Source organism: Drosophila elegans, unplaced genomic scaffold (assembly GCF_018152505.1).
Source record: "Drosophila elegans isolate 14027-0461.03 unplaced genomic scaffold, ASM1815250v1 contig_208, whole genome shotgun sequence".
Taxonomy (NCBI): Eukaryota; Metazoa; Arthropoda; class Insecta; order Diptera; family Drosophilidae; genus Drosophila; species Drosophila elegans.
In genome coordinates, this window is record NW_024545578.1 from 7092200 (window position 1) to 7118491 (window position 26292).

Here is a 26292-nt window from a genome sequence, read left to right on the forward strand (position 1 = left end):
GTCAATATATTAAAATTATATAAAAATAAAAGTTTCAGAAAAATGTTTGAATTTAGCTAGTTTTTAGGGACCAAATTAAAATTATAATTGTATTCCAAATGCATTCAAAAACGACAGTTCCTATCAACTATGCATCCTCGACGTAATATAATTAGTTGTAGAGTTGTCTTGAAGTATTTGATTTATTTATAGGATGAGTGGTGATTGAGTACAAGTACAAATAATTAAGTTAATGAAACGCAATTTTGAATTGTCCGTCAGTGTCCTGTATCCTTGAATGGCTAACGCGGTTGAGTAGATGGAGTAGGGCATTTGCGATGCGATACGCTATAGTATAGTTATAGTTTATAGACATAGTAATGCTGATATCCTAAGGGCAATCCACCTACATGCCACAAGTTCGATAATGTGTGTCCCAAGCGCGCAGCTAAAACGGATGTTCAAAGAAAAAACAATTTTTACTATATTTTTTTTTGCTTTGGATAGATCAAAATGTTGCTGGTAAGTTAGCTTTTGAAATAAGCTGCTGCATATAGTTGTAAAGCCTAAACAAATTGTTCAAATTGTTCTCTAGCATTTTTGAATTGTTTTAGATAAATAACTTTTAAGTTCCTTTTTTTTAAAACCCACAAAGCTCACCTGGCATTCACGACTGCAGTACCATTGAGTCTGGCAACCGGTGCACAAGTAGGTGGCTTTACGACGCTTGCATTCGTGGCAGCTTTTATCCTCCTTGCCGTTGGTGGCAACAGCGTCCTCGTGCTTGGACTTATGGAGGCTCTTCTGGTCTTGCGACTTGCTCTTGCCTAACTTGCGCTTGACATCGACCATTGCTTCCTCGTTGCGGTAGGCGGAATGTGACTCGTGATACTGCGAAGGGTAACAATGATTTGGCGGCACAAGCACATACTGTTTAGATTTATTTCTTACCTGACTGTTGGACTGTTCACGCTGAGACACCATGGGACTGCTGTTAAACAGCGGTTTGATCATCAGTGATTCATTGTCAAAGTGATTGTCCAGGGAAAGGTTATTGTAACAAGGAGGCTTTCCCGGACCCTGGCCTTTATTGTAGGAAGAGGAGGAAGCGGCGGCCAAATTGGGCGTGGAATTTACCATCTCTTGATATCTACAAATATATATATACGCCATTTGTTAATGAGCAACTGCAAGTCTAAAATGTTGGTAACTCTTCCCACCTGTCTAGCGGGTGGAATAGCTTTGGACGCTTGGATGGTGGAGCATTATCTTCGTTAAACTCTCGCTGATGCTCCTCTGCCATGTCGCGAACATGGCGCAACGGTGGCTGACGTGCAGGCAAGGAATTCCTTCTGTATAGCTGTCGCTCCTCCTCGAAATGACGCAGGGATACCGGCGGGGCTTGCTCCTTCAAGCCCATAGCTCTGAAAAATGTCAACTGGACATTAGAAGAACTCTCCCATCTTGCATTAAAGTACTATAAACTTACCCACGCAGCAAACGCAAGTTGTTCTGGTTAAGTGTGGCGTGATTCAGGCATTGTTCCACCGCCGACAGGCCGTACTTTGAGGGCATTGGAGCTTGCTGCTCGTCAACGAGCAGCGTGTGCATTTCCAGCAGTTCCTCAGTGCTGACGCTCTTGTTGAGAAGGGCCGGCAGCAAGTCCTTTATCATAGTCATGCGCTCCGAGCGCTCCATTCGGGCACTCAGTTCCTTTTTCACGTGACGAAGGTAGAGTAGCCGATTGTATTCCTCCTCTTTCTTTGCTATCAGTTTGTCCAGTGTTTCCAGATCCGCATCGATACGCTCACGCTCTTCTGCGAAAGCTTTCAGTTCTGGGCGCACGGAGTTCACCTTGTCCTTCATGATGGTGTCAATTTCCTCGAACAGCTCCTTGATGCGATAATGGAAGCTAGCATCACTGTTGTTGAGATCAATGTTGGGCTTCTGGCGGGTTGGCGACGGAGTGGGCTGCGCCGATTGCGACACCTGCGTCTGGGTGGACACCGTCTCCGAGCGACGTGGTTGCGGCTGCTGTGGCACCACAAAACTGGTGGAAATAACTTGGGGCAAGTGGGGATGCATTTGTGGCTGCTGTGCCGGTGGAGCCAACTGCTGTGGTGCAGCTTCTCTTGGTGGTGGCAACTGCTGAGGCGGAACTCCTCTTGGTGGAGCCACTTGCTGTGGCTGAGCCTCTCTTGGTGGAGCCAACTGCTGTGGCTGTTCGGCCCTGGAAGGAGTCCACTGCTGTGGTGGAGCTCCTCTTGGTTGAGCCAATTGCTGTGGCGGTACTGATCTTGGTGGGGCCATCTGCTGTGGTGGCGTTGATCTTGGTGGAGCCAGCTGCTGCGGAGGAGCTGGTCTGGGTGGAGCCATCGGCTGGGGTGGTGGTGCTGATGGAGCAGCCATTTGCTGTAGAGCAGCTTGATGCAACGGAGTCGTCTGTGCTGGAGCTTTCTGAGCTGAAACTGCCCTTAGCGGAGCAACTTGAGGTGGGCCTCTCTGTGCGGTGACCGCCACTTGGGATGTGTGCGGAGCTGAATAGTTTTGAATATTTAGCTTTGTGTTATTTGGCAGCTTCTCGTTGGGATATGATATCTCTATCTCCATGGGTGTGGCCGGCGGCGTAGGAGTATTCAAACTGTAGGAGACGTTGGCCAAATTGTCTGCCTGCTTGGTGGCAGACGAAAGAGCCAGGGTATAGGGTGTGCTGAGCTTAAAAGCCGGCTGATTCTGTAGGGGATTAGCTGGTGGTGTGACGGACGTTTGCAGATTTAATGGTGGATCCGCCACCTCTGGTTTGCCCTGCTTCACTGGCAAAAACTCAATGGTATCATCGTCTTCTTCATCCAGGTTCTCGGGATCGGGGCACTTCTCGCTGCTCGTGGGCGGAGTCACCGATCGGCGCCTCTTGAGAGTGGCATCCATCACTAAGGACTCGGCCGTCTGCTGTTCTTCCTGCTGCACCAGCGTTTCATTATTAAGGGCCTGCTCCAACTCAAGGCTGGCGGGAAGCTTGTCCAAATCGTAACTCGGCTGCTGGGGCTCCTTTTTCTTTAGGAACTCATCGAGGACAGAGTCACCGTTCTCGTGGGCATTTAGCTTGTCTGGCAGCTCGAAGTTAAGCTGAGGCGGTGGTGCCGCAACCTTAGGTTTATTTTCCTTGGTGGGCGTAACCCTGGCCTGCGTATCTATCTCTGGTTTCTCTGGGGACTCCTCGTTCTCTGTGTCGTCCAGACAAATCAGTTCCGGCGAACGGCTGCCACTGCGACTACGGGAGTAGCTGCGACTACGACTGCGACTGCGACTACGGCTGTGGCTACGACTGCGACTGCGACTGGGGCTCCTGCTGTCGTAGCTCCTACGGCGCCAGGTCTTATAGCGAGCCAGTAGCTCCAGTTTGTTCCTACGCTTGGGCAGCAAGTCCTTCAGACCCTCCAAATAGGTTTGGTAGTCCATTTTATTGGGTCGCAGCCTGAGATTGGAGGGGGGTTATTAGAGTTTGGTATATGATTTCCACAGGGGATTCCCTACCAACGCATGCTGCGACGCTTGAAATAAAGATTGGGCCAACGGCGCCGCTGCAATTGCAATTGCCGGATCCTTTGAAGGGTTTCGGCCCGTGTGGAAGGGGGATCCGGTGCGCTCTCCGCCTTCTCATCCTTGTCTGCCGAAGCCGGTGGATCTGCGGTTCCATTTCCGGGCTTACCCGATCCGGGTCCCTTTGGTTTGGTCTTCTGGGGACGCTGCTTGCTAACCGCCGCGTCCATCAGGGCGTCGTAGTCCTCCTCCTCGTGGCTATACTCGTCGCTGCTCAGCTGGGAATTGGAGGAGTCGTAGATCTCCACGTTGGACATCGCTGCTGCAAATGGACCGAGTTCAGGTATGTACATCACTAGGACTGGGATTAACACCCCAAAACTCACGCGCTCACGTCTGCAAATTTTGGTCCAACAAAAAAGCGTCTGCCGGCTGAATTTTTCAATCTGCCGTCTCGCTGCTTTTTGCCGCTGACGATAACCACTTACAACTTTGGCCCAAGACCCCAAGAAGTTAACTTGGCGTCTATTCTAGTTTTTAGGGAGATACTTACAGCGAACAACCAATTTCCAATTGTGAAAAAAAGATTTGGCGTTAATTTTGCGAACGATTTGTGACAGGCATTTAGTGTGGACACAATCCAGCAGTGTTGCCAGGTAGCAGAAAACAAGGGAAAAAATACCATCCCGAAATACCAAATACCTACCAAGCCCAGAATTTGGTTGGTAGGCGTATTAAAAAAAATATTTATGATTTTTAAAAAGAAAAAATCTCATAGCATCAAAATAATTATATATTTTTTTTTGTTTTAACGACTTTAAAAACGTTTCTTTAACAGTCTGATGGTATCCAACTTATTTTACAGGCTAGCCGTAAGACTATACTTGTTTAACAATTAAAACATTTGGACAATTTTCTCAGCTTACTTGGTCGGTTTATAATTCCCAATTCCCAATTGCGAACAAATGGTGCGTCGAATATCTGGTTTTCTAAGATTTGGTGTTAATTTACCAACCAAAATCGTTTAGAATGCGGTTAATTCACAAACCAAATTCGTTGAAAACCAAAAATTAATATCAGAAAGTTTAACTTCTTATGAAATAGCAGACGAGCAGCTGATTAAAATTGCTCTATTCTGTATAATGTAAAGAAAAAATTGTAATAAAATTAAAACAAGTTTAAAATATTTTAAAACCTACTAAATCTAATACGAAAGTTTGTAACTTGGTTACACTGTTGAAAAATACTAAATCCAGGAAATACTGTGCTTCCTCTTCTTTACCGGAGCAAACGTCATTGCACTCGAACGGTCATACCGTAGGGTTACAAAAGAAAACAAATCAATTCGCACAAAAACATTGCCAAAAAGGTAAATGGCGGGCAAGTCGGCGCCAAGTTAATAATATATTATAGTGTCCAGTGTTTTTCCAACTAGTCTCTGCCCAGTGATATTTGTAAGCGAAGGGCAAGGCTCATCGAAGGGCTGCTATATATATGTATATATGTACACAATGTGTACCAGGGAATAACCGATAAGAGATTGATAGCCCTGCGGGTGGACTTTGTTTTTGATAATAGTGGGTGGCGATGCGATCGCGGATCGTGAAGCGCTAAAACGAGTGATAACCGTAAAGCTAACCACGTCACGTCACGCCACACACACACTCGCACACGTGGGCCAGCTGAGTAATATATGTATATATATGCATGTACATGTATACATATACGCTTATATGTAACGCTATACATAGTAAACGATCGAAAAAGTAAACTAATTTTATGCAAGGGGTTCAACAATCAACCCCGTCGGGGTCACCAATTAAATGCAATAATACCACAATCAATTGTGATTTTGGGTTTATATAGACAAGAGTTTTATTGTACTTGAGATTTCTTTGGGACTTTGTAAAAGAGTCTCTTATCAAAATATTTTTCCACTGTAATATTATACCCAAATATTTTTTAAAATAGCTGCAACATCATAATCCTTTTATTTCTTGCATATATTGTAACATTTTTGCACATTTTTGGATGTTCCGTAACTCAAGTTTATACATAATATACATTTTTAATATATATTAAATTTTAATGGATACTCCGCAAAGTCCAACAGTTGAACTTTTATTTTCCACACACTATAAAAATGATTTAACAACCGTGGTTTTACCTCTATGTACTAAAAGTAGCACTAAAGCTTGCTTTCCTCCCCATACTAATTACTCACTGTTTAAAATACTCTCAAGATTATTTACTTTTGCGAGCTTCCACTGTGAAGTATCTTCGATCGGCCCTATAATGACTACCCGTCAAACATTCGGACTTTGTCCATTGCGACTTTTGCAATTTCCAGGTGAGAAGTCATCGATTGTCCGGCAAAGGCTGATTAGATTTCTGCTACGGCTGCCGGTTTAGCAAACTTTATAGCTGTCCCGATATCTGTCGAATATCTCTGCGACTCGGTGGTTGCCCCAGTCCATTGCCAGCTGGTGGCGCAGGTGGTTGCCTTCCCGCTTTTCACGCTTTCTTTCAACTTAGCCGCGTGCTCTTAGCCCAAGAAAACGAAAACTCAACTAGAGTGAGTGCGGCGAACTTTGTTTAACGGCCATAAACGGGGTGTTTCGTCCGTGGGGTCTATAAAGTTGGACTTACGAGTACCACTTTACAAGGCGAATAACGTGCAATTAAATTGTTGATTACGTAAAGGCTGCAGTTTTATTGGTTACGCATTTGGTACTTGTAGATCAAAATGGTGTCGCTGGAGAAGCTGAAACAATTGAGACTGATCCACCTGTGCATCGCGCTCACCTTCTTCACCAGTGGGCTATGCATCAACTTTATCCAGCTGCTGATGCATGTGTTCATCAAGCCCATAAACAAGCGACTCTTCCGCCAGTTGATGTACTATGCCTGCTACTCGATGTATTCCCGTGAGTATATGCCAACCAGATTGCTAAAAACCGTAATATCAAAGTTTTATATTCCCTTAGAGATTATGTTCTTTGCCGAATGGTATGCCGGCAGCACGATGACCGTCTACATGGACAAACACGACTTTGAAAACCATGCCGGCAAGGAGCATGTGCTGCTACTCATGAACCACAAGTACGAGATCGACTGGCTCAACGGCTGGATGATCTGCGACAAGCTGGGAGTCCTCGGCAACTGCAAGGCCTATGCCAAGAAGGCCATCCGTTATTTGCCCATCATCGGCTGGAGCTGGTGGCTCGCCGAGTTCGTCTTCCTCAACCGCAACTTCGACCAGGACAAGACCATCATCACTGAGCAGCTCAAGGTGGTCTTCTCCTATCCCTCGTCCACCTGGCTTTTGCTCAACGCGGAGGGCACCCGTTTCACGCCCGCCAAACACGAGGCATCCGTAAAGTTCGCCCAGGAAAGGGGCATGCCGGTGCTGAAGCATCACTTGATCCCACGCTCCAAGGGATTCACCGCCAGCTTGGCACCCATCCGGGGTCTTTGTCCCGCCATCTACGACATTAACCTAGCGTACAGGCCCACAGACAAGGTAAATAATATTCCAAGCTTTCTCAGGTAGAATTCTTCTTACCTTAAGCTATGAATTTCAGTGGATAACTTTAAGTAACTTGAGTTATATAATATAGTTAAGGTATTAATATTTTTTTAATTTTATTAATGCAGAATTTTGCATTGCATACTTATATATTTTCGATTAGGCTTATCAGCCAGTTTGATAACGCCTGCCTGATTGCCTCATGCTAATCTAATCACTTACTTTGATCTGCATAACTTGTTGCTACCACTTTAAATATTCCTCTCATGTTATTTTCAAGAACGAATAGAGTACCGATACCAATCAGTTTGAATAAGATAACATTTCAAGTTAAAGTAAATTAAATAAAATGTTAATTTGGTAGTGAAACTAACCTTTTTGGCCAACATGATTTGGCAACAAATGTGAATAGATTTTCTTCTCACTAATGATATTTGCATGTAATATAAATTTATTACGGCTTTAAATAATACTTGTGGACTCGGTTGAATTGAGATTATAAAGCTATCGTCGGAACGTGGAATCGTAAATTCAGCATATAAATACTACTGAAAGCGGTGCCCTTTATCTTACACTGTGTTATTCCAAGGTTATAAACACAATCTTATAGTATGTCTTTTACTTTTTGTAGACCCCTGCCACCATGTTGAGCCTGCTGCATGGAAAAAGCGTGCACCCTCACCTCCTGATGAGGCGTATTCCCCTGGAACAGGTGCCCGAGGACGAGAAGGAGGCCGCCGCCTGGCTGCAGAATCTGTTCGTGGAAAAGGACAAGATCATCGACAGCTTCCTGGAGACGGGCAGCTTCTTCAAGACGTCCGGCATTAAGGAGGTGCCGTCAATCGTGACCAAACCCAGGCTGTGTTCGCTGGTGAACTTTGCCTGCTGGGCGACATTCTCGCTTTTCTGCATTTTCTACTACCTAATCACTTCCTTGCTGGCGGCCAACTGGACGGCCTTTATAACTGCATGTTCCGTGCTGGGACTCTGTAAGTTCAGGATTAGGTTTTACGCGAGATATCACATTAGAAGCTATTCATTATAGAGAACTTTATTGAAAAAATAGTGTATGTTACTTAAAGGCAAATTTATTGTAGTTATAAAGTATTTATACTCCTATATATCTATATATCTTTCAGTTTTTATAATAACTTGGCATTTAGAACAACAAATTTGAGTGCAACAGATAATGGAAAAACAAACAGATAACTTGTTGATTGTGGATTTGATAACTTTTATTTGATTTTTACTTTGCTTCTTAATAATTTTTAGATTGTCCAAATTTTCTTTTGGCGAACATTGTGCTGATATCAGCAGCTATAATACACATAGCAATATATTATCTTTAAACAAATGTAGAAAACCTTTAACAACAAAACTTCCAGTGTGATAGACTAAATATTTTAATATTTTTAATATTTTTTTGAAAACCTAGCTTACTTATTTTTCTAAACTTTTCTTATTTTCAGTTTACTGGCTAATGGGTCAGGCCATCAACAAGACGAAGATCAGCAAGGGATCCAGCTATGGAGCTGGTGGTGCCTCTAAGCCGAGCACAAAGTAACTTTCGATTTCGCATTTAGTTCCGATTGTCGTCGAACTCAATTATTTACAAGTGATTTTGTAAAAGGCAGTCCTCTCGCAAAATCTCTCTGCTAAATGGATCAATTCGCGATTCCTTACCGGACGATTTAAAGTGTTTTTTGAACAGAAGTGCATGTTTTTTTGTCTAAGTTTATGGTTACGAGGTAACTCCCGCACACTGGAGCCATCAATTTGCGTATGTAGTTGGTAGTTGTACACCTAAGTGGAAATTTAATCGTTTGATCAATGTTATTTTGGCGAGCATTGCAATAATAAAAATTAAACCGAACGTGAGAAGTTTGTTTGTTTTTTCTGATAAGGCAAGCAGTGCGCTGATAAGGGGATCTAACAGCTGATGAGTGGCCGTGCAAGCAGTGCACCAAAAGAGTGACCTTAACTCAAAATACCACAGTATTTTTTTTCTTTTGTAAATCGAAGATACAAAAAAAAATAACAAAAATATAAATCTGAGTTCATTTTAAATATAAATATTACTCTTAACCAAATTGTAAACATGTCAATTTATCTTTATCTCCATAAAAACACTAAAATTTACAAAAATCCTATGTTTAAGAGATGTAATGAGTAAGTTAAGCCAAAAGCGAAGGCAAAGTAAAATTAACTGCATTTTAATTAACAAATAAATTTTCGTTCATATCGTAAAAAATATATTTGTACTTATCAGCATGCTAAACACTTTCGGTTCTTTATCAGTTGTAACGATCAGAAGCAGAGCACAAGTTCCGTTAGTTCGACTGCTTGCCCTTGGCTATATAGTACAACCTCATTTATTTGGACATAAGTGGTCCGCCTGGTTTCCCTGGTTTCACTGATAACAGGTGGTTAATAGTGTTAGTTTATAGGTTCCTGGGGTGTATTATCGACGCAGATCTATATCTCTAGGGGCCCGGGCGCTTAGAAAACAGTCAATTTCATTCAGTTGATTTCAGCTGGTTGGTAAAACAAGTTCTCTAAATTGTTAAGGTTCCGCAAAGATTGGTAAGTGTGTTTGTGTTAGTGAAGAACAGAACAGTATCATATCGAAAAACTGAAAGTGAAAAAAGCTATATATGTATATCAAGTACAAATTTAAAAGGTTCTATTACGGAAGTTTTATCAACGGTTGTTTATTAAAAACCAAATTAAAACCAAAAACTCTAAACAAGTTTTTCTATATCAGATTACATTTTGATAATATTTAAACAAAATAATTTAATATCATTGTGAAATTGTGGCTGTTATTTTATTATTTCTCGGTATTGGTTTATTAATTCGTCTTACAGATATACATATGTATATATAATCTTATCAATGGAAATCCAAAAATGTAAGATACAGAGTAATAAGTAAAGTTTATTAGTGAACACATAATAGAGTGCTTACTGTACTGATACACTGAGTTTTTCAAGTGTGCGTTTACGGTACTATAATTTAAGCAATTCCATTTTTTCATGACACATCGGGAGCAAAGTTTTAGTGCTGCCATAATTAGGTTGATATCGCGCGCTGGACATATTTATTAACTGCATTGCAGACAGGAAATTCGACGTGTTTATGTAATAGTTGACCTTAATTGATAGATTTTATTTAAATGTGCTTATTTTTAGCTTAGGATGTCGCATCTTAAGGGATTGGGGCGACTGCTGATCGCCGTGACATTCTTCACAGCCGGCTTCATCATCAACATTGGCCAGCTTTTGCTGATCATTCTTGTAAGACCCTTTGACAAACGCCTTTCCCGGAGTCTTATGTACTACCTGCACTACTCGTTCTACTGCAGTAAGTATTAGAAAAGTCAAATTTACCATTATCATAAGGTTAGGAATACAATTTCAGATAGTGTTTAGTTTTTTATGACATTTCCGGCACAAGTTTTTGTCGTGATAAGGTCACTACCGTTACGTCGTCTTTTTTCACATTTCCTATTAGAAATCAGAATTGAAAATATTAAATTGCCCATTTCAAAAGTTTTATTTTTATTAAAAGTTAATAATAGTAGTATTTTAGCTTATAGAAATAACAATTAAGCAACTTTTGTATTTCTACAGTATAAAAAAAAGTTAATGTTAAGGAACTATTAACAGTTTTAAATTTTCTTCAATGAAGCAATAAAAAAGTGTTTTAAGTCTCGTTTTGTTTATTGGTTAGTAAGCATTATAATAAATAAAAAGAAAAGTTGCCCACTACTGTTATTTTGACCAGCGCTGTATGTAATGCATCTGATTAAATAAGTTCTGAACTTGCTATTAATATTTAAAATACAGTCTTTTGAAAGCTAAACCTTTAGAAGAATATAAATACTTAAATGTTTTTAAAATGTTTCCCATTTTAGTTCTGGTCTGTGTGGCTGAGTGGTATGCAGGCAGTAAATTAAGGGTGTATATCGACCCCGAGGATGAGAAGTACTTTGGCAAGGAGCATGCATTTATGCTAATGAACCACACGTACGAGATTGACTGGTTGACCATCTGGATGATTAGCGACAAACTGGGAGTTCTGGGAGGAACCAAAGCCTTTGCCAAGAAGATGCTTCGCTATATTCCCGTGTTAGGATGGGTTTGGTGGATGGCCGAATTCATCTTTCTGGACCGCGATTTCGAGAAGGACAAGGTGGTGATCAAAACGCAGCTAAAGGAGGTCTTTTCCTACCCGGACCCAGTTTGGTTGCTCCTCAATGCCGAGGGCACTCGATTCACTAAGGCCAAGCACGAGTTGTCTGTGAAATTTGCCCAGGAACGAGGTCTTCCCATCATGAAGCACCATTTGGTTCCGCGCACCAAGGGATTCACCACCAGTCTGCCAACCATGCGAGGCGTCTGTCCTGCCATCTACGACCTCAATCTCGCTTTCAAGCGAAATGCTGAGGTGAGGCTTTTCAAAACTTTTCAAAAACTCTCAAAAAAGGGAAAAATACATTTTAAAGGAACTTAATTTCAGATCTTCCTATATATACTAAGTTTAATTAACGGAATTTAAATGGTTACATTTAAATATTTATAATGATACTACTTTTTTTCTTAATTCTAGGTTAGAGAAAGTAGAAACATTTTATCAAATTGAACCCATACGCCTTAAAGTATAAATCATTGTGTTTAAATTGAGATTTATTTTATTCTAGACAAGACCCACCACGTTGTCCCAGTTAAATGGAGAGCCCGTTGAGCCGTACATGTTAATTCGTCGAGTGCCACTAGAAAAGGTGCCGGAAGGTGAGAAGGAAGCCGCCGCCTGGATACAGGACTTTTTTGTACAGAAGGATAAGATCATCGACAGCTTCCACGAAACCGGTAGCTTCTTCAAGGCTTCTGGAGAAAAGGAGGTTCCCGAGAAGATCTTCAAGCCGCGTTTAGCCACATTGCTTAACTTTTTGGGCTGGGCTAGTTTTTGTGTCCTGTGCATTTTGCATTATTTGATCAGCGCCGTGGTTGTGGGCAACTGGATTGGTTTTATCACGGTTTTAACCGTTCTGGGAGGATGTAAGTTAAATAATGTAATCTCATTGAATTTGTATTTCATTTTGTTATAATTTGTTTTTAGTTTATGGCCTCATGGAATACGCTGTTAACGCCTCGAAGATTAGCAAGGGTTCTGCTTATGGCGTTAAGAAATAGATTCTTATCCCAGAGTTTTTGCAACTCGATGACATTTTTAAATGAGATGAATTACATGTAATTATTACCCGACTGGAAAACCCTGCAAATAATGTACATTATGTCAAATGTACAAAGATAACTGAATAAAAGAATTTTAAATGGATTGTTTTTGCCTTGTATTTCCTGGTTAAAGGTATTAGTAGTTTCTGGGCTGTAGACGTGCGATGTAAATTTAATCAGATTAATTACATCACCATCTCAAATCGCAATACTGGCGTCTACAGTGTAGTTCAAGATAATAGCATTAGGTAATAGTTCACTATATTAATGAAAAAATTGCCATTAAATTTAATTATAGGGCATTTTAAAAGTTTTCTTATTCACTAAGTGCTAATTAGAACACAATCACAAAAACTTAGAATAAATAATATATTAAGACTTTAAAGAGATTTTTTAGTCAAACTTAGACGATTAATATATGTTTAATTTATAAATGCTCTATTCAAAATTAAAAAAAAAAATCCCGCTAAAATAAACTTTTAAATATTGATAGTCAATGCATTTACGATAACGACCAATCGCAATCAGCTGAGCTAAAATTAATCGATGCTGCCCGGCCAAACATCGATAGCCGATGTTTCGAAAACATCGATGACATCGCTGTTGGCATCGATGTTTCCACCTCTAATACTGATTGCAACTTCCCAATTTTTTACAAAAAAAATCAAATGAAAATTAAAAAACATATTTTCGTACCTTTAATGCAATAATATGTGCATTTTGAAGGTGAGTCAGTGCATCGCCAGTGCTGAAATCAGCTTTCGAGTGACTTTCGATCGTAAATTGCGGCCAAAGTGAAAAGTGAAACGTAACGAAAAAAAAACTTTGGGAGAGAGTTTTGTGGAGCTCAGTGATTTTCCTGGGGGATAGCTGCCGTTCAAGGACGAGCCCGAAGGATTAAAAGCCTAATTAGGAGGTCCGAGGACCACAAATCGCGTAGATTTCTAGCCGATATTGCCCTTTGTTCGCGTCTTAAAAGAAAGCGGATGGCTGATGACGTTGAAAGCGAGTTACGTTTGTGTTTCCCCATTAAAAAGGTTCGCCTGTGTGTGTGAGTGGCTCTCTGAGGGGCTCGAAAGGATCTTAAACGATCCTTCATGTCCTTAAACCCTCAAAAAACTTCTCCAGGAAGTGCAACTTGGGCATATATATGCGCTATATACATACAGATATACTTGCATGCGTGTACAAATGCCCCCACACACCAACATCAAATAGAGAGTGTGTGTGTGTGCAGGTGTGCATGTGTGTGTGTAAGCGACAGCTGACGTTGGGGCTATTGCAAGAAGAAGAAGAAAAAGACGAAAGCGAAACTTTTTTTTACTGTGCCACTTTTTGATCGTTGTAAATGGAAAATAACTCTACCTTGACTCACGTCACTTGTATTTTTACATCACTTCTGTAACACCATTCATTTTTCGGCCATGTATTTACCAATTTAAAATTTATTTTTTGAGGTATTCTTGCTCAAAGATTTAGATAATTTGTTTATATTTAACGCAAGTTTTCCATATTAGGGCTAAATTCAATTAAATCCAATAGAGGGATAAATCTTAAAGATTGTAGCTTGTTCCAACTTTCAGACGTCAATAAAATTAAGTTACAATCTATTTTGATTACATTTTACATCATACATTTTTTAGATGTATTACATTTTAAAAATATATTTATTTTCTACCCAAAAGATCGTTACTGCTTGAATAAAACAGCAATTTTACTGCCATTAGCAAAAGAATTTTTATTTAAAGAATATAAAAAAATAAAATTTTAAGAAATACAGTTGAGGTCCAATAAAGTTCTTGTCAGCCAATCCCCGATAAAAAGTTCCTCGATTTACGGAACAGAAATAAAGTTATAAGTATTGTTTGTCATTTCTTGAAATACTAACTTTTGTTATGATAATAATATCCTCAAGATGCCTGCCAAGAGTATGCCGAACTTCGTTAGCCGCAGTTGGTCTTCCTTTCCCTTTGACTTAATCATCTTAATTGATGTTTTCATGGTTGCTATATCCACAGCATGCCGATTCAGGCTCCCTCATGGACAGATTTTCTGAACTGTCCCATCTGCTGCAATGAATTCGCGGCCAGCCAGCGATGCCCGGTCAGTCTGGGCTGCGGGCACACCATCTGCAAGCTATGCCTGACGACCCTCTACAACCGGCAGTGTCCCTTCGATCAGGTGAGTTCTGCTCCATCCCAATTCCTAATCTTTGTTCCTACATGGTGTAAAACCTATTTTACAGACCGTAATTGTCAGCGAGATCGACAATCTGCCCGTTAACCATGCCTTGCTCCAGCTGGTCAAGGATTCGGAGCTCCTGGAGCTGGGACCACCACCGCCCAGTGTGCAGAAGCTGGAGCCGGAGCACCTCAAGTGCTACCATCTCGGTCAGCAGTGCATCGAGGAGCTGGCACTGCACTTGAAGTCCTTCCTCAACCTGAACGGCAATGGCAATCTCCTAACTCGACCCATGCAACGGAAACTGGTCACCCTGGTCAACTGCCAGCTGATGGAGGAGGAGGGACGGGTGAGGGCACTCCGGGCGGCCAGATCCCTGGGCGAACGCACAGTCACCGAGCTGATCCTGCAGCACCAGAATCCCCAGCAGCTGAGCTCAAACCTGTGGGCGGCGGTGCGGACGAGAGGATGTCAGTTTCTGGGACCGGCCATGCAGGAGGAGGTGCTCAAACTAGTGCTCCTGGCGCTGGAGGAGGGATCTGCGTTGTCGCGCAAAGTGCTGGTCATGTTCGTGGTGCAGCGATTGGAACCGCAGTTTCCACAGGCCTCCAAGACGAGTATCGGACATGTGGTGCAGCTACTCTACCGAGCCAGCTGCTTCAAGGTGTCCAAACGCGAGGCAGACTCATCGCTGATGCAGCTCAAAGAGGAGTTCCGCACCTACGACGCCCTGCGACGCGAGCACGATGCCCAGATCGTCCAGATTGCCACCGAGGCGGGTCTGCGCATTGCCCCGGAACAATGGTCTTCCCTGCTGTACGGCGACGTGATGCACAAGAGCCACATGCAGAGCATCATCGACAAGCTGCAGACGCCCAGTTCCTTTGCCCAATCGGTTCAGGAGTTGGTTATCGCGTTGCAGCGCACCAGTGATCCTGCCAAGCTGGCCAGTCTGCATCACCACCTCAAGTACCTGGCCAACATCGATCCCTGTGCGGAGGTGGCACCCTGGCCGGATTTGGCCGAGGCCCTGGATGCAGTGCGTCATTCGGTCGTGGGATTGGTGAACTTTCTGCAGCACCACGGCGTGCGCAAGGCACAGGACGGCCTCAGTGGCGGTGGCAGTGGTGGCACAGCCAATAGCAATCCCAAGTACAAGATCAGCCTGTGCAGGGATTTGAATGTGCGGCGGGTGTGTCCCCGAGGTGCCAGCTGCACCTTCGCCCACTCCCAGGAGGAGGTAGAGCGCTATCGGGCCCGCAATCGTGGCAAGCATATGAAGACACCGCTGGCCCTGCAAGGACCGCCGACCATGGTCGGTGGAGCCCTTAAGAAGCCGCTGGGAGAGCAGGATGGACAAGCGCTGGGAGTGCCGCCCATGCTGCCCATGTCGCCCATGCACTACATGGGCTCACCCAGGGGCTATCTGGAGCCCAGTTTGGGTCTGTCGCCAGGAGGAGGAGGATTGCCGCCACAACAGCCGCCACCACCGCTACTCCATCCCTCGCATCACAGTCCCATTGCACGACTCATAGTGCCCGGCCGCTATGATCCTCGCTTCACCGGCTACGGCGTTGGTCAGCAGCGGAATCCCGCGCCCAGGGAATACCAAACCAATCCGGGAGCTCCACCACAACGCAATGCCAACCCACCGAACTTTAGTGTGAACAGCAACCTGCACAAGGGCTACATGCTGCCCGGTGGCGCCGGGGATGTCTTCCATCTGGGCAACCCATGGGATCATGCCTACCTCGCTCAGCAGCAGCAGCAGCAGCAGCAGCATCCGCCACAGCATCCCCCACAGCAGCAGCCACCGTCCAGCAAGCCGAATCCCAGCCGACCGTTGTCGATTTTAGCCGCAACAGCTGATACCTCATTTTATGAAAAGAAACCGCCGAATAGTGTTAACATAGATCTGGACAGAGCCCCGGAAAGCGATGTGGATGCACTGCCTCTGTTCCGGCGTACCAACAACAATCACAATAGCAACAACAACAACAACAACAACAATAGCAGCTCCCACAACAATAACAATAATCATAGCTCACCGCTGCTGTTCTGGAATAATTCGGGTAAAGAGTCGGCGAATTTTGTGCGTTCGGATTCCATATTGGATGACGATGCGTCCACATTTGATGTGCCCACCGGCTCCTCCATGCTAAGTCGCTATGGTCCCATTTGTCCCAAGAGCAGCACGGGCAGCAATTGGAACAACTGGCTGCTGGAGAACGATAGTGACCTGGGATATGGTGGCTACAAGAGCGACAGGAACGATAACTTCAATGCCAATAAGGTAGGTGTGGTTACTTAGTTTTTTATTGCCCAGTAATCAGGGGTGTGAATATTTAACTTGTGTTCTATATTTGACTGTTTGCTTTATGGTTAAAAGGCTTGGTAACAAGCACACCCTAAGCACTTATAGATAGCCGAGTTCTTTTAGAGCTGTCATTAAACACCGGAAGTACTTAATACTTACTATTACTTATTTAATCTATTATCTATCTATCTATTATTATCTTGCCAAAAACAGCAGCAGCAGCAGCAGCCGATGTGGGGCAGAAAGCCACAGCTGATGTCGGAGGATAGCTTCGAGGGCGGCATCGACAGCGGGATGATGCTGCAGCTGGAGAAGAACCTGGTGGACATCGTCGATCCCGATGACAGTGGGATCAAGGTGGACTAGCTGCCAGCAGCCAGCAGCAGTTGGCTCACTCAGCCGGAGGATATTTCTATATAGGTGTTTATATAGACCGAGTGGGAGGGAAGTGAATATGTATAATGCAATCATTTTACACATCGTTAGAGGTTTGTACCGCACAGTTCAAACTTTGGTAGAATTTCAAATGTAATTGTAGTTAAAACTGATCCAACTGATCCGACTGATCCGTTATTGGATCGGAGCCAAAACAAAGCAAAACATCAACTGGGTTGGGTACCGTCTATTAGAATCTATTAAATAATTGTCTACTTAGTTCATTGTTCAAATTTTGTGGAAATGTGTTTTGACCATGTTCGTGTTATGTTTCAAATTCGGGGATTGTGTTTAGCAATTGAAATAACAAAAAGCAAGCAAAAACAAACTCAACTTAGATCGTAAGACTTTGTGTCTAGCCTAGAGTTCAGCTCAGACTTGTAGATCTGCTATAAATACGAACTGTAGTAACCCCCCGTAGAAAAAAAATGGTGATCAAGAGGGATGAGATATGTAAACATCCAGATTTGAATAGCAGCAAAGATTTTAAAGCAATTTTCTCAGATGAAATAGAAACTGTGCACTAATTAACTGAATCATGATCACAAGACTTCGAGATCTAAGTAAAACTCAAATTTCTATCCAAAATAATGTGTTTATCATCCCCCTGATTATTTGTGATCAAATTTTGATTGATTGTGTAACGCTGTATACATAGATATAAACATATATATTTTTTTTAATTATTAACTATTTCAAAACGCTATTTTTATATATACAAAAATCAGCAGGGCTGAAAGGACCTCAATATTCTTTCGTCCTCAAAACACAATCACACACATACACTAACACGCATACACACTGAACCACAGGACACGAACGATCATTTGTATGTGTGTGAAATGAATGTTTATATTTCTTAAAGAAATTTTAATAACGCTATTGTGCGATGTTGTTAACTATTGTACTATATATTATTAAATTTATTGAAAATAAATTAAAATCACGTCCCCTTCTCCCTTTTTGTAAACTGTGAGAAAAGTAAAGTACAGAAAAAAAGTGACGAAGAGAAAGTTAAATGTCAGTCAGGGCTTTGAGAACATTTACACATACCTACTCTATGCAAATATAAATTTATATTTATATCTAGAAACTAACCAATTTGTGCGCTCTATTATTAATATTATATATTAATGTCAGTTGAGCCCGCGTTTTGCTTTCAAGACTTTGTACATCATTTTGATTTGAAGCAAATATGAAAGATTTTGTAACTTGTATTTGTTAAGCGATGAAATCAGGAACCTTATATATAACTGCGCTTGATCATAGAAGAATATAACATATATATCTTTACAAATATATTTATTGTTAACGAGTTTCGATGCCGTGTGTGTAGTAGAATCCATGTAAAAATATATTCCCCGCCCCCCGGGGAATATGTGTTCAGTTGTGAGCTAGTTAAAATTGATCGAAGCAATTTTAAAACAAACAAAAAACATACATTTAAATGTAATTTCCTATTACTCAGAAACTAAAGCATTCAATGTATAGAAGCGCAACAGGGGAGGTAATTGAGATTTCTTCAATCTATTTGTCTCCTGTGAAATGTGAAAATATAGAAGAAGGCTGGGCGGAGAGGCGTTTTTCTGCGTACTTAAGTCCCGATTCAGGTTCAGATCCAGATTTAGCGTTCTCCGCCCGACCTTTGGCTGTGGTGAAGTTTTTTTTAGCTTAAACCCAATGGGTTCAGTTCATAATAACGTATTTGTTGAGTTGAGTTTTGTAACTTTATAATTTACAATCAGTCCAGCAACCCGCCAAATCCCCAAAACTCCAAAACTTCAAAACTTCTAAACTGACCGAGGCTCTTTTTTTGTACAGATCGTGCCGAGCAATTCACACATACACACATACATTTTCTAGTTACACACACTTATTTAAATGCATATATATTTATACATATGTTAATTAAATGTATTTTTGGTATTATCACTCAATGTTTCTACCCTAAGCAAATTTCGAGTTCTGTTAATCAAAGTGGAAAAAAATATGCAAAAAAAAAAAAATTATTTATTTTATTTACAAATAAATTTTCACAAAACTTTTAGTTGTTTCGGTTTTTATTTCAACCATTACTTTAAGTTCGAGATGAAAGATAATGTGCGAAACATATCAAAGCGTTGAAAAGCGTCGAAAGCAAACGAGAAACTTAAAATATAACCACCAGCAAAGAATAAGGAACTAAGAACATCAACAGCAACCACCAGATAGGAAATTTAATGGAATACAATACGAGATCCTATAGTTAACACAACTAGATACAGACAATCCGCTTAACTTAAGAAGATAAACGTAAAATACGGTATGTTAATAGGCGCTTCTGTTCCTCAACTTAGGGTTAGTGATGTTAAACGACCAAGGTCGAATATAGATACGTACAGACGACTTTGCAGTAGCTCAGATCCGATAAGTCTATGAAAACCTGCCAGGAGACCGCTTGTCCAACCACCACCACCCAATAACATCCTTCATAGCACTGAACACTGCAATCGAATAAGTAGATAGCCCGGGAACTCTCTTTCAGCGCATCAAATGTGTTATGGCGAGGACAATACAATACAATATTCTCAATTTTAACCGTGCAACCCAGCCCAAATGTCGAAACTCAACTGAGTAAGCTCCCTGTAAGGTCAAAGGTCACGACTCTGCAAACGAATCGTTGCTGTATTTGGTGTAATTTATAAGTTGAAGATCCTTGAATTGTGATGATGTGAAATTTACAGTTAACATGCGAAACTAATCCCAGTTCAATGGGAACGAACAAATGTCTTTATATTAAATGCTAATTAAAACTAACTATAAACGAGTATAATAATGTATCTAAATACACACACCACCCACAACTGGAAGAATGAATCCGAGAGACGTATATTGTATCATAGAACTATGTAAGCAGTGATTGTATTTTACATGCATTCTACGGAAAAGCTATACCCACTCTCCCTATCAAACGGAAGACGTGCTTCTACTCCTTAACCGATCCCCAGAATACTTTTGGGTCTGTGTCCATGTTTATGATACCCCAGAAAGGAAGATATTTCATATTATATGCCACATCTATATCTATCAGAATTCATATTGCTAAAATATTCTTTGTCCATTTAATCGCTGCTGGCAGCTTGAGAATTGATAGCTAAGTTAGTTTATTAGTTTATTAGTTCCTATGTTTGCTGTTTTCCCAGATTTAATCGTTAAACTTTTATAATACTTGGAAATGTTTCCATTTAACCCACGAAAATTCGAAAATTCTTGTCTAGGGTATCAAAAGTTTCGGATTACCGAACAACAACATCTCTTCTAGTTTTGTGGAATGTTAATCGATAATGTATGTTCTTGGATGTGCTGAATATGTATATTTATCTTCAAAATTCATTGTAAATGTTAGATATGGAAAACCAAAAAAAAAAAAAACAAAACTAAAACCAAACTCAATTTTGTGTGTGTATGCCTGAAATTTAAATAAAAGAAACTTAATCGAATTCAACAACTTAATTTGATATGACTTGATATGGTTCTGATTGCTTGGCAATGCGATCTGTTTTTGCGGTTATTGTGGGCTTGATAAGTATAGAAACGGTTTTATTACCGTATTAAAACAATTTAATAGTAACCAACTATCCAGATAATGCACTGGCGTTTCTGGACTAACCGTCGAATCCACCAAGATATACAGCTCATCTAAACTTTATATGTATATAAGGAGGTCTATCTCGAGATAAGTAATGTTACTTGTGCTAATCTCTTCAGGAAAAATAATATTGTTATTGTTCGAAATGCTATTAATTAAAACATAAACGAAATTGAGTGACCCACTTAATATGACTTGCTTTCGTACTGGCTGTATGGCAATCTAATCTGTTTTGCGGTCCATCTGGCCTTATTAAGTATAAAACAAGCTTGATTAAATTTATAAATAACATTTATTTTAAAATGACCAACCAACCGTAAGAGATTACTTATATGTAAACAATAACAATGCAGAATTAATTTTCAAACTGAGGCTTCCACATGTCTGGCATATCCACCTCTTGAGTTTCACCCGTCTCCAGCATTAGAACTGCTCCATTTTTGGCCGTCTCGATGGCCCGAACCAAATTGCTGGCGCAGTCCTCTGGCTTCTGTCGTTTAACCTTGTTGAACATGGCCAGCATGGGTGTTTCGTAGGTGAAGGTCGTCTTGTTGCCAATATCCTCCAAAAGTCCAGTATCCGTGAATCCCGGACAGATGGTAATAAAGCCAACGCCAGAGTGGGCGTAATAAATGGGGTTCTAAAAAGGGTTGAAATAATATTACAAATTTATTCTTGAACTAAATTTAAATTCAATTTTTTGTATATAGTTATTTGTTTCAAAATAGTTTGCAAACTAAATTAAAAATTATTTAAAAAAAAACTGTAATGAATTTTAAACTTGTGAAATATAACTAGTTTTTAGGGAAGTTAATGGGCACAAAAAAAAATAAAAACACCGAAGAATTGAATTTTAGTACTTACAGCCATTGCCCTGGTAAAAGTGGTAACACCTGACTTGGCCGCCGAATAAATGGCCATTAGAGCCGTGGGCTGCAGTCCGGCCACTGAGGATATATTTACAATGAGTCCACCTCTTCCACCTTTGGCCTTGTCCATGTACTCCAAGGCGGTCAAAGTGCTGTTGATAACTCCCAGCTTTGGGCAAAGATAAATGAATAAAGCTCTTTTTAAGGGAAATAAGCTCAGCAACTCACTTACCAGATTGATTTGAATGGTCAGTTCGACCAGACGATCGTTCATTAGTCCACTGCCATTGACCACCACATCAAAGTGACCCAATCTCTGGGCAGTTTCCTTATAAGCCGCCTCGATATTCGACTTCTGGGTGATGTCCACTTTTTGGTAGAAAATATCCGTGTTGGGATTTTTGTTTTTCCACTCAGCCAAAGCATCGGCATTCTCAACCAAATCAAATATGGCCAGAGACTAATGAAGACATTAATTAGGGTACATTTTGTTGCTGTTTGCGGTATTAGACACACCTTTATTTGCCGCTGCAGAAGTTCTTGCACACATTTCTGGCCTATGCCGCCGAATCCGCCAAGGTAAACCACATTTTTGCCGGCCAAATCCATGTCGCACTGTTGAATTAACTAACTCTAAACGATTCCGTGCAATTCAGTCGGCGCCAAGTGGCAAACTGATCATAGTTAGAATTTTTCGACCCCTTGTCCATATGATCTGAAAATTGCTCTCCGTTCTCGCTCAAACGAAGCTTTTTGGGCCATATTGCTCTCGGAGAGTAAATATAATAATATTCTTTCAATTATAACTATTTAAGCTTTATAGTGCTGACAATATGACGTTTTTTTTAGATATTTAAAACGCTTCACGCTGCTAAATTTTAAGCACATAATATCCGTGTTTGATTTAGATTTTTCAGACATTAGTCATATTTAAAATTTTTTGACTATCACAAGAATTCGTTGTTGCTCATAATTAATAACAATAATTAATTATGAACGTTTGTTTATTGTTGATCTGCCTATTTGTTAAAACAGCAGCACTGATGCGAATTGCTAATTAATAAAACACTACTATGGAAGTGCAAAGTAATTGTTATCTCACCTCTATTTGAGGTAGTCGTTTGCTTAATCACAAACAACTATAGGGACTAGTGCTTTTTACTAAGATATGAAGACTATAAATGCCTTTTTATCGAATTAAAAAGAATTTTATGAATTTAATGTAACTACCCTTCACTCATCTTAAGAAAAAGAAACTTAATGAGTGAACAACATTCAATAAAGATCATTCCTAAACCTTCTAAAAAGTGACAAAATTCTAACCGATTAGGTATAAATGTATATATATTCAACTAAATACGGATATTTACAATACTCTCAATGGGCCACTTACCATATCTATGCACTTCACATATCTGTGTCAGCCAAGCGTTAATGAAGCCAGCAAGTAATCGAATATGACTATTTATCCCATAAATGCGAACAAATCTATTTCCCCCATTTGTTTTCCGCCCGAATCCAGGTTGCGGTTGCCACATCCGTGGGGACGCAGATCTCAGCTGGAAGTGCCGCCCAATTACGCAACCATTGGATCCGTGTCTCAATATTAAGTTCACTATTGCAACATCCGTGCGGTAGCGAACCAGAGGCCCCAAAAGCAAATCGACACCAATCAGATCGCGGCGTATCGACTTGCGGATTTCGAGGTCATTGTGCAGACTCTGTGGTGGGTGGTGGGTGGCGCCTCGTGTTACCATTACCCACAGGTGGTATAAAATACCCACCGTCGTGCCACTGCAGCATCAGTTCCATTAGAGCAATCAGAAGAAGAAGATGCACTGCTTCACTTGGACGATTCTGGCTGGGCTTTTGGCCCTTGTCTCGGCTGCTGGATTGCCTCAAAGGCCAAGTAGTGGCTACCAGGAGCAGGACACGGCCAGAGCCTTCTACTCCTACGGCTATAGCGACGACAACGCGGCCAGGGCCGAATACTCCTCCCGAGATGGCACCTCCCGGGGCTTCTACTCTTACGTGGATGCCGATGGCAAACTACAAACTGTTCGATATGAGGCAAATGGCATTCAGGGTTTCAAGGCCGAGGCGAGTAACCAACCCCAAGCTCCGGTGGACGAGGGCAGGGCTCCATTGCCAGTAACAGATACGGAGGAAGTGCAGCAGGCTCGTCTGTCCCACCTAAATGCTCTGAGGGATGCGCGGGAGAAGGCTTTAGCGACCAGTTTGCGCGAGGAGGCGGACAGACGACAGCAACAGGATCAGACAAGAAACAACGGCGAGGATCAGCAGTCGGGGGAGCAGAGCCTGACCGATGAGGATGCCGCGATCTTGGAGAGAGTTCGGGCCGAGCTCTCAGCCATGCTGGCCGATCGGCAGCGATCTGGCAATCTGCCCAGGAACAGGGAAGATCAGGATCAGGAAATCCGACAGGAACAGAGGCAGGAGCAAAGACTGGATCAAAGGCAGAAGCAACAAGAAGATCGACGACAGGATCAGCGAGAAGATCGGCGACAAGATCAGCGAGATGATCGCCGCCAAGATCAGCGAGATGATCGCCGCCAAGATCAGCGAGATGATCGGCGACAAGATCAGCGAGAAGATCGGCGACAAGATCAGCGGGAAGATCGACGACAGGACCAGCGAGATGATCGTCGCCAAGATCAGCGAGAAGATCAAGAGTCCCGGCAAAATCAACGACAAGATCAGTCCCGAAACCAGGAAAACCTACGGGAATCGAATACCAACCGTGAAAATGATCGTCAAATCGATCGCCAAAGCTCCCAGCTTCTTCAACTGCCGAGCTCCTCCGATGGCGATGCCAATGATCTGCGCCTGCGAACCATCTATTCCCTGTCCGATCTCAGTTCCAGCAGCTATCTGAAGCTCGGTGATTTGGCCAGTAGCGAGAAACTGCTGGAGGATCGTTTGGACAACAGTGATCTCCGTGTGCCGATCGGTGCCTACTACACCCTGGTTTCGCCCAACACCAAGTACAGTGTGACCACGCCCACGGAGCTGAGAACCCTGCGTCCAGTGGCCCTCAGTCGCAGTTTGTTGGTGAGCAAACGCAATTGAAGGATTTAGGCTACGTACTGTGGATCAAGGCCGACTTATGATCGTGGAACAGAATGAAGTGTAACTTTGATGTGTTTCCTAAGAATAAATGCAAGACAGAGCACCATTGTGCCAAATTAAATTCTCTTTTTATCTTCCACATGTGGGTTAAGATTAAATTAATCAATCTGAATATTTTAAGCCAGTTAAATCTACTGAAAGACAGTTTCTTTTATGATTCTTTGAAGAAACTAATTGCAGTGTTTTTATGGTCATCATTAAGTGAAGTCCAAATTCGGATAAAAATCATAGACTGTAGAAACAATAAAATAATACTTAGATTAGTAGTTAAGAAAATAGTTGGACAAAGGGTTAGTAAATATAAGATAGAATTTAAAAAACATATATTATTTTTAAAATCCAATTTGCATCATTTATTGCTCAACAATTAACAGAATTTTTCAAAGAAGTGAAATTTCAAGATTAGGCCACTGGCAGGTAGTTTCTGAAGGGAACTTGAGCCTGGGACTTAGTGTGATAGTTGTAGACGAATCCTGTGGTGGGCTGATAGATATATACCGGCTGGGAGCGAACGGCAATGGGAGATGGAGGTGCTATCACCGCGACCTTCTTCTCGGCGAGCAATTGGTTGCGCAGCTTCTCGGCTTCGAAACGCTTGAAGAATGCCACTTTGGCGGCAGCCACCTCGGGAGTATCCTGAACGGGCTGAGGACCGACGGAGGAGTCTCCGGCCAACCTCAATTTGGCCTGGTTGTGGGCTTCCAGATGCTGAGCCCGCAGGGCAGCCACCTCCGGTGTTTCCTGATTGGCCTGCTGATTTGGCAGACTGGAGGTCACATGGAAACCCTCGGCATCGGCCACATAGTCCACAGTCTGAGTTTCACCACGGGCATCCACGTAGGAGAAGGTTCCACGGATCACACCATCCAAGGTTCGCGTTTCGTGCTTGGAGTAGAGTGGAGCCATGTAGCCATACGCATACTGACCATGCTCATCCTGGGTGTGGTACTGACTGATCGTATCCGAACTTGGTGGTGCTCCATACTCCAAGGTCGGTGATCCGGTAGCCAAAACAATGGTGGTGAAAATCAGGCAAAGATTGAGGAACTGCATCTTCTCAAGCGGTGTATTTATATATGTATTTTATTTTTTAAGGCGCTGCTAGTGTGGTCGACTAGTACTCGCTCTAGAGAACTCTGTGCTGGGATCGGTTCGGGATTCTGCCTTTTATAGGCGGCGCCTACTGCCAAAAATGTACAATTTCGTGCGTTCTCAGGAAGGTCGTCCGGTTGGGTTTTTACTTTCATATTCCACCAGCCTGGATTATTGTTCCTTTTTCCTTTTTCCTCTTCCTCTGCTTCCTCACATTTTCGTACATAAATATTTTGTCGATTTCGATTTCAACAAGTTCAGCATAAATTTGAGCACAAAAGCCGCAATTTGTTTTCATCTGCGGCAGGGGCACCCAACACATATAGTATCGTGTC

The 26292-nt window shown here is 42.0% G+C and overlaps 7 protein-coding genes across 14 annotated transcripts; 4 read left to right on the forward strand and 3 right to left on the reverse strand.

The window, feature by feature from the left end:
* Nucleotides 1–163: 163 nt before the first annotated feature.
* Nucleotides 164–4155, reverse strand: LOC108146477 (bromodomain-containing protein 4). 6 transcript variants are annotated; one of them, XM_017272501.2, is made up of 8 exons: nt 4073–4146; nt 3914–4009; nt 3514–3841; nt 1469–3454; nt 1200–1403; nt 931–1129; nt 640–870; nt 164–427 (listed from the first exon to the last, which is right to left on the reverse strand). In XM_017272501.2, exons 3-8 carry the CDS (start codon nt 3834–3836, stop codon nt 386–388), a joined length of 2985 nt encoding a protein of 994 aa, XP_017127990.1. In that variant the 5' UTR covers nt 3837–3841; nt 3914–4009; nt 4073–4146; the 3' UTR covers nt 164–385. The 6 variants fall into 6 exon arrangements, with proteins under 6 accessions (XP_017127990.1, XP_017127986.1, XP_017127988.1 ...); XM_017272497.2 differs by having other exon boundaries at nt 3906–4009; XM_017272499.2 differs by lacking the exon at nt 3914–4009 and having other exon boundaries at nt 4073–4155.
* Nucleotides 4156–4795: 640 nt separating this feature from the next.
* Nucleotides 4796–8921, forward strand: LOC108146468 (1-acyl-sn-glycerol-3-phosphate acyltransferase gamma). Of its 3 annotated transcripts, none has more exons than XM_017272482.2 (5): nt 4796–4888; nt 6260–6446; nt 6507–7042; nt 7680–8037; nt 8518–8921. In XM_017272482.2, the coding sequence occupies exons 2-5, from the start codon at nt 6266–6268 to the stop codon at nt 8610–8612; spliced, it is 1170 nt and encodes a 389-aa protein (XP_017127971.1). In that variant the 5' UTR covers nt 4796–4888; nt 6260–6265; the 3' UTR covers nt 8613–8921. The 3 variants fall into 3 exon arrangements, with proteins under 3 accessions (XP_017127971.1, XP_017127972.1, XP_017127974.1); XM_017272483.2 differs by having other exon boundaries at nt 4886–4973; XM_017272485.2 differs by lacking the exon at nt 4796–4888 and adding an exon at nt 5993–6094.
* A 689-nt stretch (nt 8922–9610) lies between these two features.
* On the forward strand, nt 9611–12388 carry LOC108146501 (1-acyl-sn-glycerol-3-phosphate acyltransferase delta). The gene is made up of 5 exons (XM_017272537.2): nt 9611–9629; nt 10240–10411; nt 10965–11497; nt 11751–12108; nt 12170–12388. The coding sequence occupies exons 2-5, from the start codon at nt 10246–10248 to the stop codon at nt 12241–12243; spliced, it is 1131 nt and encodes a 376-aa protein (XP_017128026.1). The 5' UTR covers nt 9611–9629; nt 10240–10245; the 3' UTR covers nt 12244–12388.
* A 495-nt stretch (nt 12389–12883) lies between these two features.
* LOC108146217 (roquin-1) lies at nt 12884–19265 on the forward strand. Its single transcript, XM_017272135.2, has 4 exons — nt 12884–13011; nt 14304–14466; nt 14531–16759; nt 16997–19265. Exons 2-4 carry the CDS (start codon nt 14305–14307, stop codon nt 17147–17149), a joined length of 2544 nt encoding a protein of 847 aa, XP_017127624.1. The 5' UTR covers nt 12884–13011; nt 14304; the 3' UTR covers nt 17150–19265.
* Nucleotides 19266–21119: 1854 nt separating this feature from the next.
* Nucleotides 21120–22375, reverse strand: LOC108145705 (alcohol dehydrogenase 1). The gene is made up of 4 exons (XM_017271266.1): nt 22232–22375; nt 21948–22175; nt 21711–21884; nt 21120–21486 (listed from the first exon to the last, which is right to left on the reverse strand). Exons 1-4 carry the CDS (start codon nt 22322–22324, stop codon nt 21202–21204), a joined length of 780 nt encoding a protein of 259 aa, XP_017126755.1. The 5' UTR covers nt 22325–22375; the 3' UTR covers nt 21120–21201.
* A 1160-nt stretch (nt 22376–23535) lies between these two features.
* On the forward strand, nt 23536–24926 carry LOC108145707 (trichohyalin). Its single transcript, XM_017271268.2, has one exon. The coding sequence runs from the start codon at nt 23549–23551 to the stop codon at nt 24803–24805; it is 1257 nt and encodes a 418-aa protein (XP_017126757.1). The 5' UTR covers nt 23536–23548; the 3' UTR covers nt 24806–24926.
* Nucleotides 24927–25267: 341 nt separating this feature from the next.
* Nucleotides 25268–25918, reverse strand: LOC108145631 (cuticle protein 6). The gene has a single exon (XM_017271167.1). The coding sequence runs from the start codon at nt 25916–25918 to the stop codon at nt 25268–25270; it is 651 nt and encodes a 216-aa protein (XP_017126656.1).
* Between the last annotated feature and the right edge of the window lie 374 nt (nt 25919–26292).

What these genes read in the sequence shown, in the direction of transcription:
- LOC108146477 (XM_017272499.2), bottom strand. Translation starts at nt 3,836, where the DNA reads ATGTCCAACGTGGAGATCTACGACTCCTCCAATTCCCAGCTGAGCAGC. An exon ending in AAGCGTCGCAGCATGCGTTG is followed by an intron (nt 3,455 to 3,513) that starts GTAGGGAATCCC and finishes CTCCAATCTCAG; the next exon opens with GCTGCGACCCAATAAAATGG. An exon ending in GTGAACAGTCCAACAGTCAG is followed by an intron (nt 871 to 930) that starts GTAAGAAATAAA and finishes TACCCTTCGCAG; the next exon opens with TATCACGAGTCACATTCCGC.
- LOC108146468 (XM_017272482.2), top strand. Translation starts at nt 6,266, where the DNA reads ATGGTGTCGCTGGAGAAGCTGAAACAATTGAGACTGATCCACCTGTGC. An exon ending in CTGCTACTCGATGTATTCCC is followed by an intron (nt 6,447 to 6,506) that starts GTGAGTATATGC and finishes ATATTCCCTTAG; the next exon opens with AGATTATGTTCTTTGCCGAA. An exon ending in ATGTTCCGTGCTGGGACTCT is followed by an intron (nt 8,038 to 8,517) that starts GTAAGTTCAGGA and finishes TCTTATTTTCAG; the next exon opens with TTTACTGGCTAATGGGTCAG.
- LOC108146501 (XM_017272537.2), top strand. Translation starts at nt 10,246, where the DNA reads ATGTCGCATCTTAAGGGATTGGGGCGACTGCTGATCGCCGTGACATTC. An exon ending in GCACTACTCGTTCTACTGCA is followed by an intron (nt 10,412 to 10,964) that starts GTAAGTATTAGA and finishes TTCCCATTTTAG; the next exon opens with TTCTGGTCTGTGTGGCTGAG. An exon ending in CTTTCAAGCGAAATGCTGAG is followed by an intron (nt 11,498 to 11,750) that starts GTGAGGCTTTTC and finishes ATTTTATTCTAG; the next exon opens with ACAAGACCCACCACGTTGTC.
- LOC108146217 (XM_017272135.2), top strand. Translation starts at nt 14,305, where the DNA reads ATGCCGATTCAGGCTCCCTCATGGACAGATTTTCTGAACTGTCCCATC. An exon ending in GGCAGTGTCCCTTCGATCAG is followed by an intron (nt 14,467 to 14,530) that starts GTGAGTTCTGCT and finishes CCTATTTTACAG; the next exon opens with ACCGTAATTGTCAGCGAGAT. An exon ending in ATAACTTCAATGCCAATAAG is followed by an intron (nt 16,760 to 16,996) that starts GTAGGTGTGGTT and finishes TGCCAAAAACAG; the next exon opens with CAGCAGCAGCAGCAGCCGAT.
- LOC108145705 (XM_017271266.1), bottom strand. Translation starts at nt 22,324, where the DNA reads ATGGATTTGGCCGGCAAAAATGTGGTTTACCTTGGCGGATTCGGCGGC. An exon ending in TGACCATTCAAATCAATCTG is followed by an intron (nt 21,885 to 21,947) that starts GTAAGTGAGTTG and finishes CTTTGCCCAAAG; the next exon opens with CTGGGAGTTATCAACAGCAC. An exon ending in CTTTTACCAGGGCAATGGCT is followed by an intron (nt 21,487 to 21,710) that starts GTAAGTACTAAA and finishes AACCCTTTTTAG; the next exon opens with AACCCCATTTATTACGCCCA.
- LOC108145707 (XM_017271268.2), top strand. Translation starts at nt 23,549, where the DNA reads ATGCACTGCTTCACTTGGACGATTCTGGCTGGGCTTTTGGCCCTTGTC.
- LOC108145631 (XM_017271167.1), bottom strand. Translation starts at nt 25,918, where the DNA reads ATGCAGTTCCTCAATCTTTGCCTGATTTTCACCACCATTGTTTTGGCT.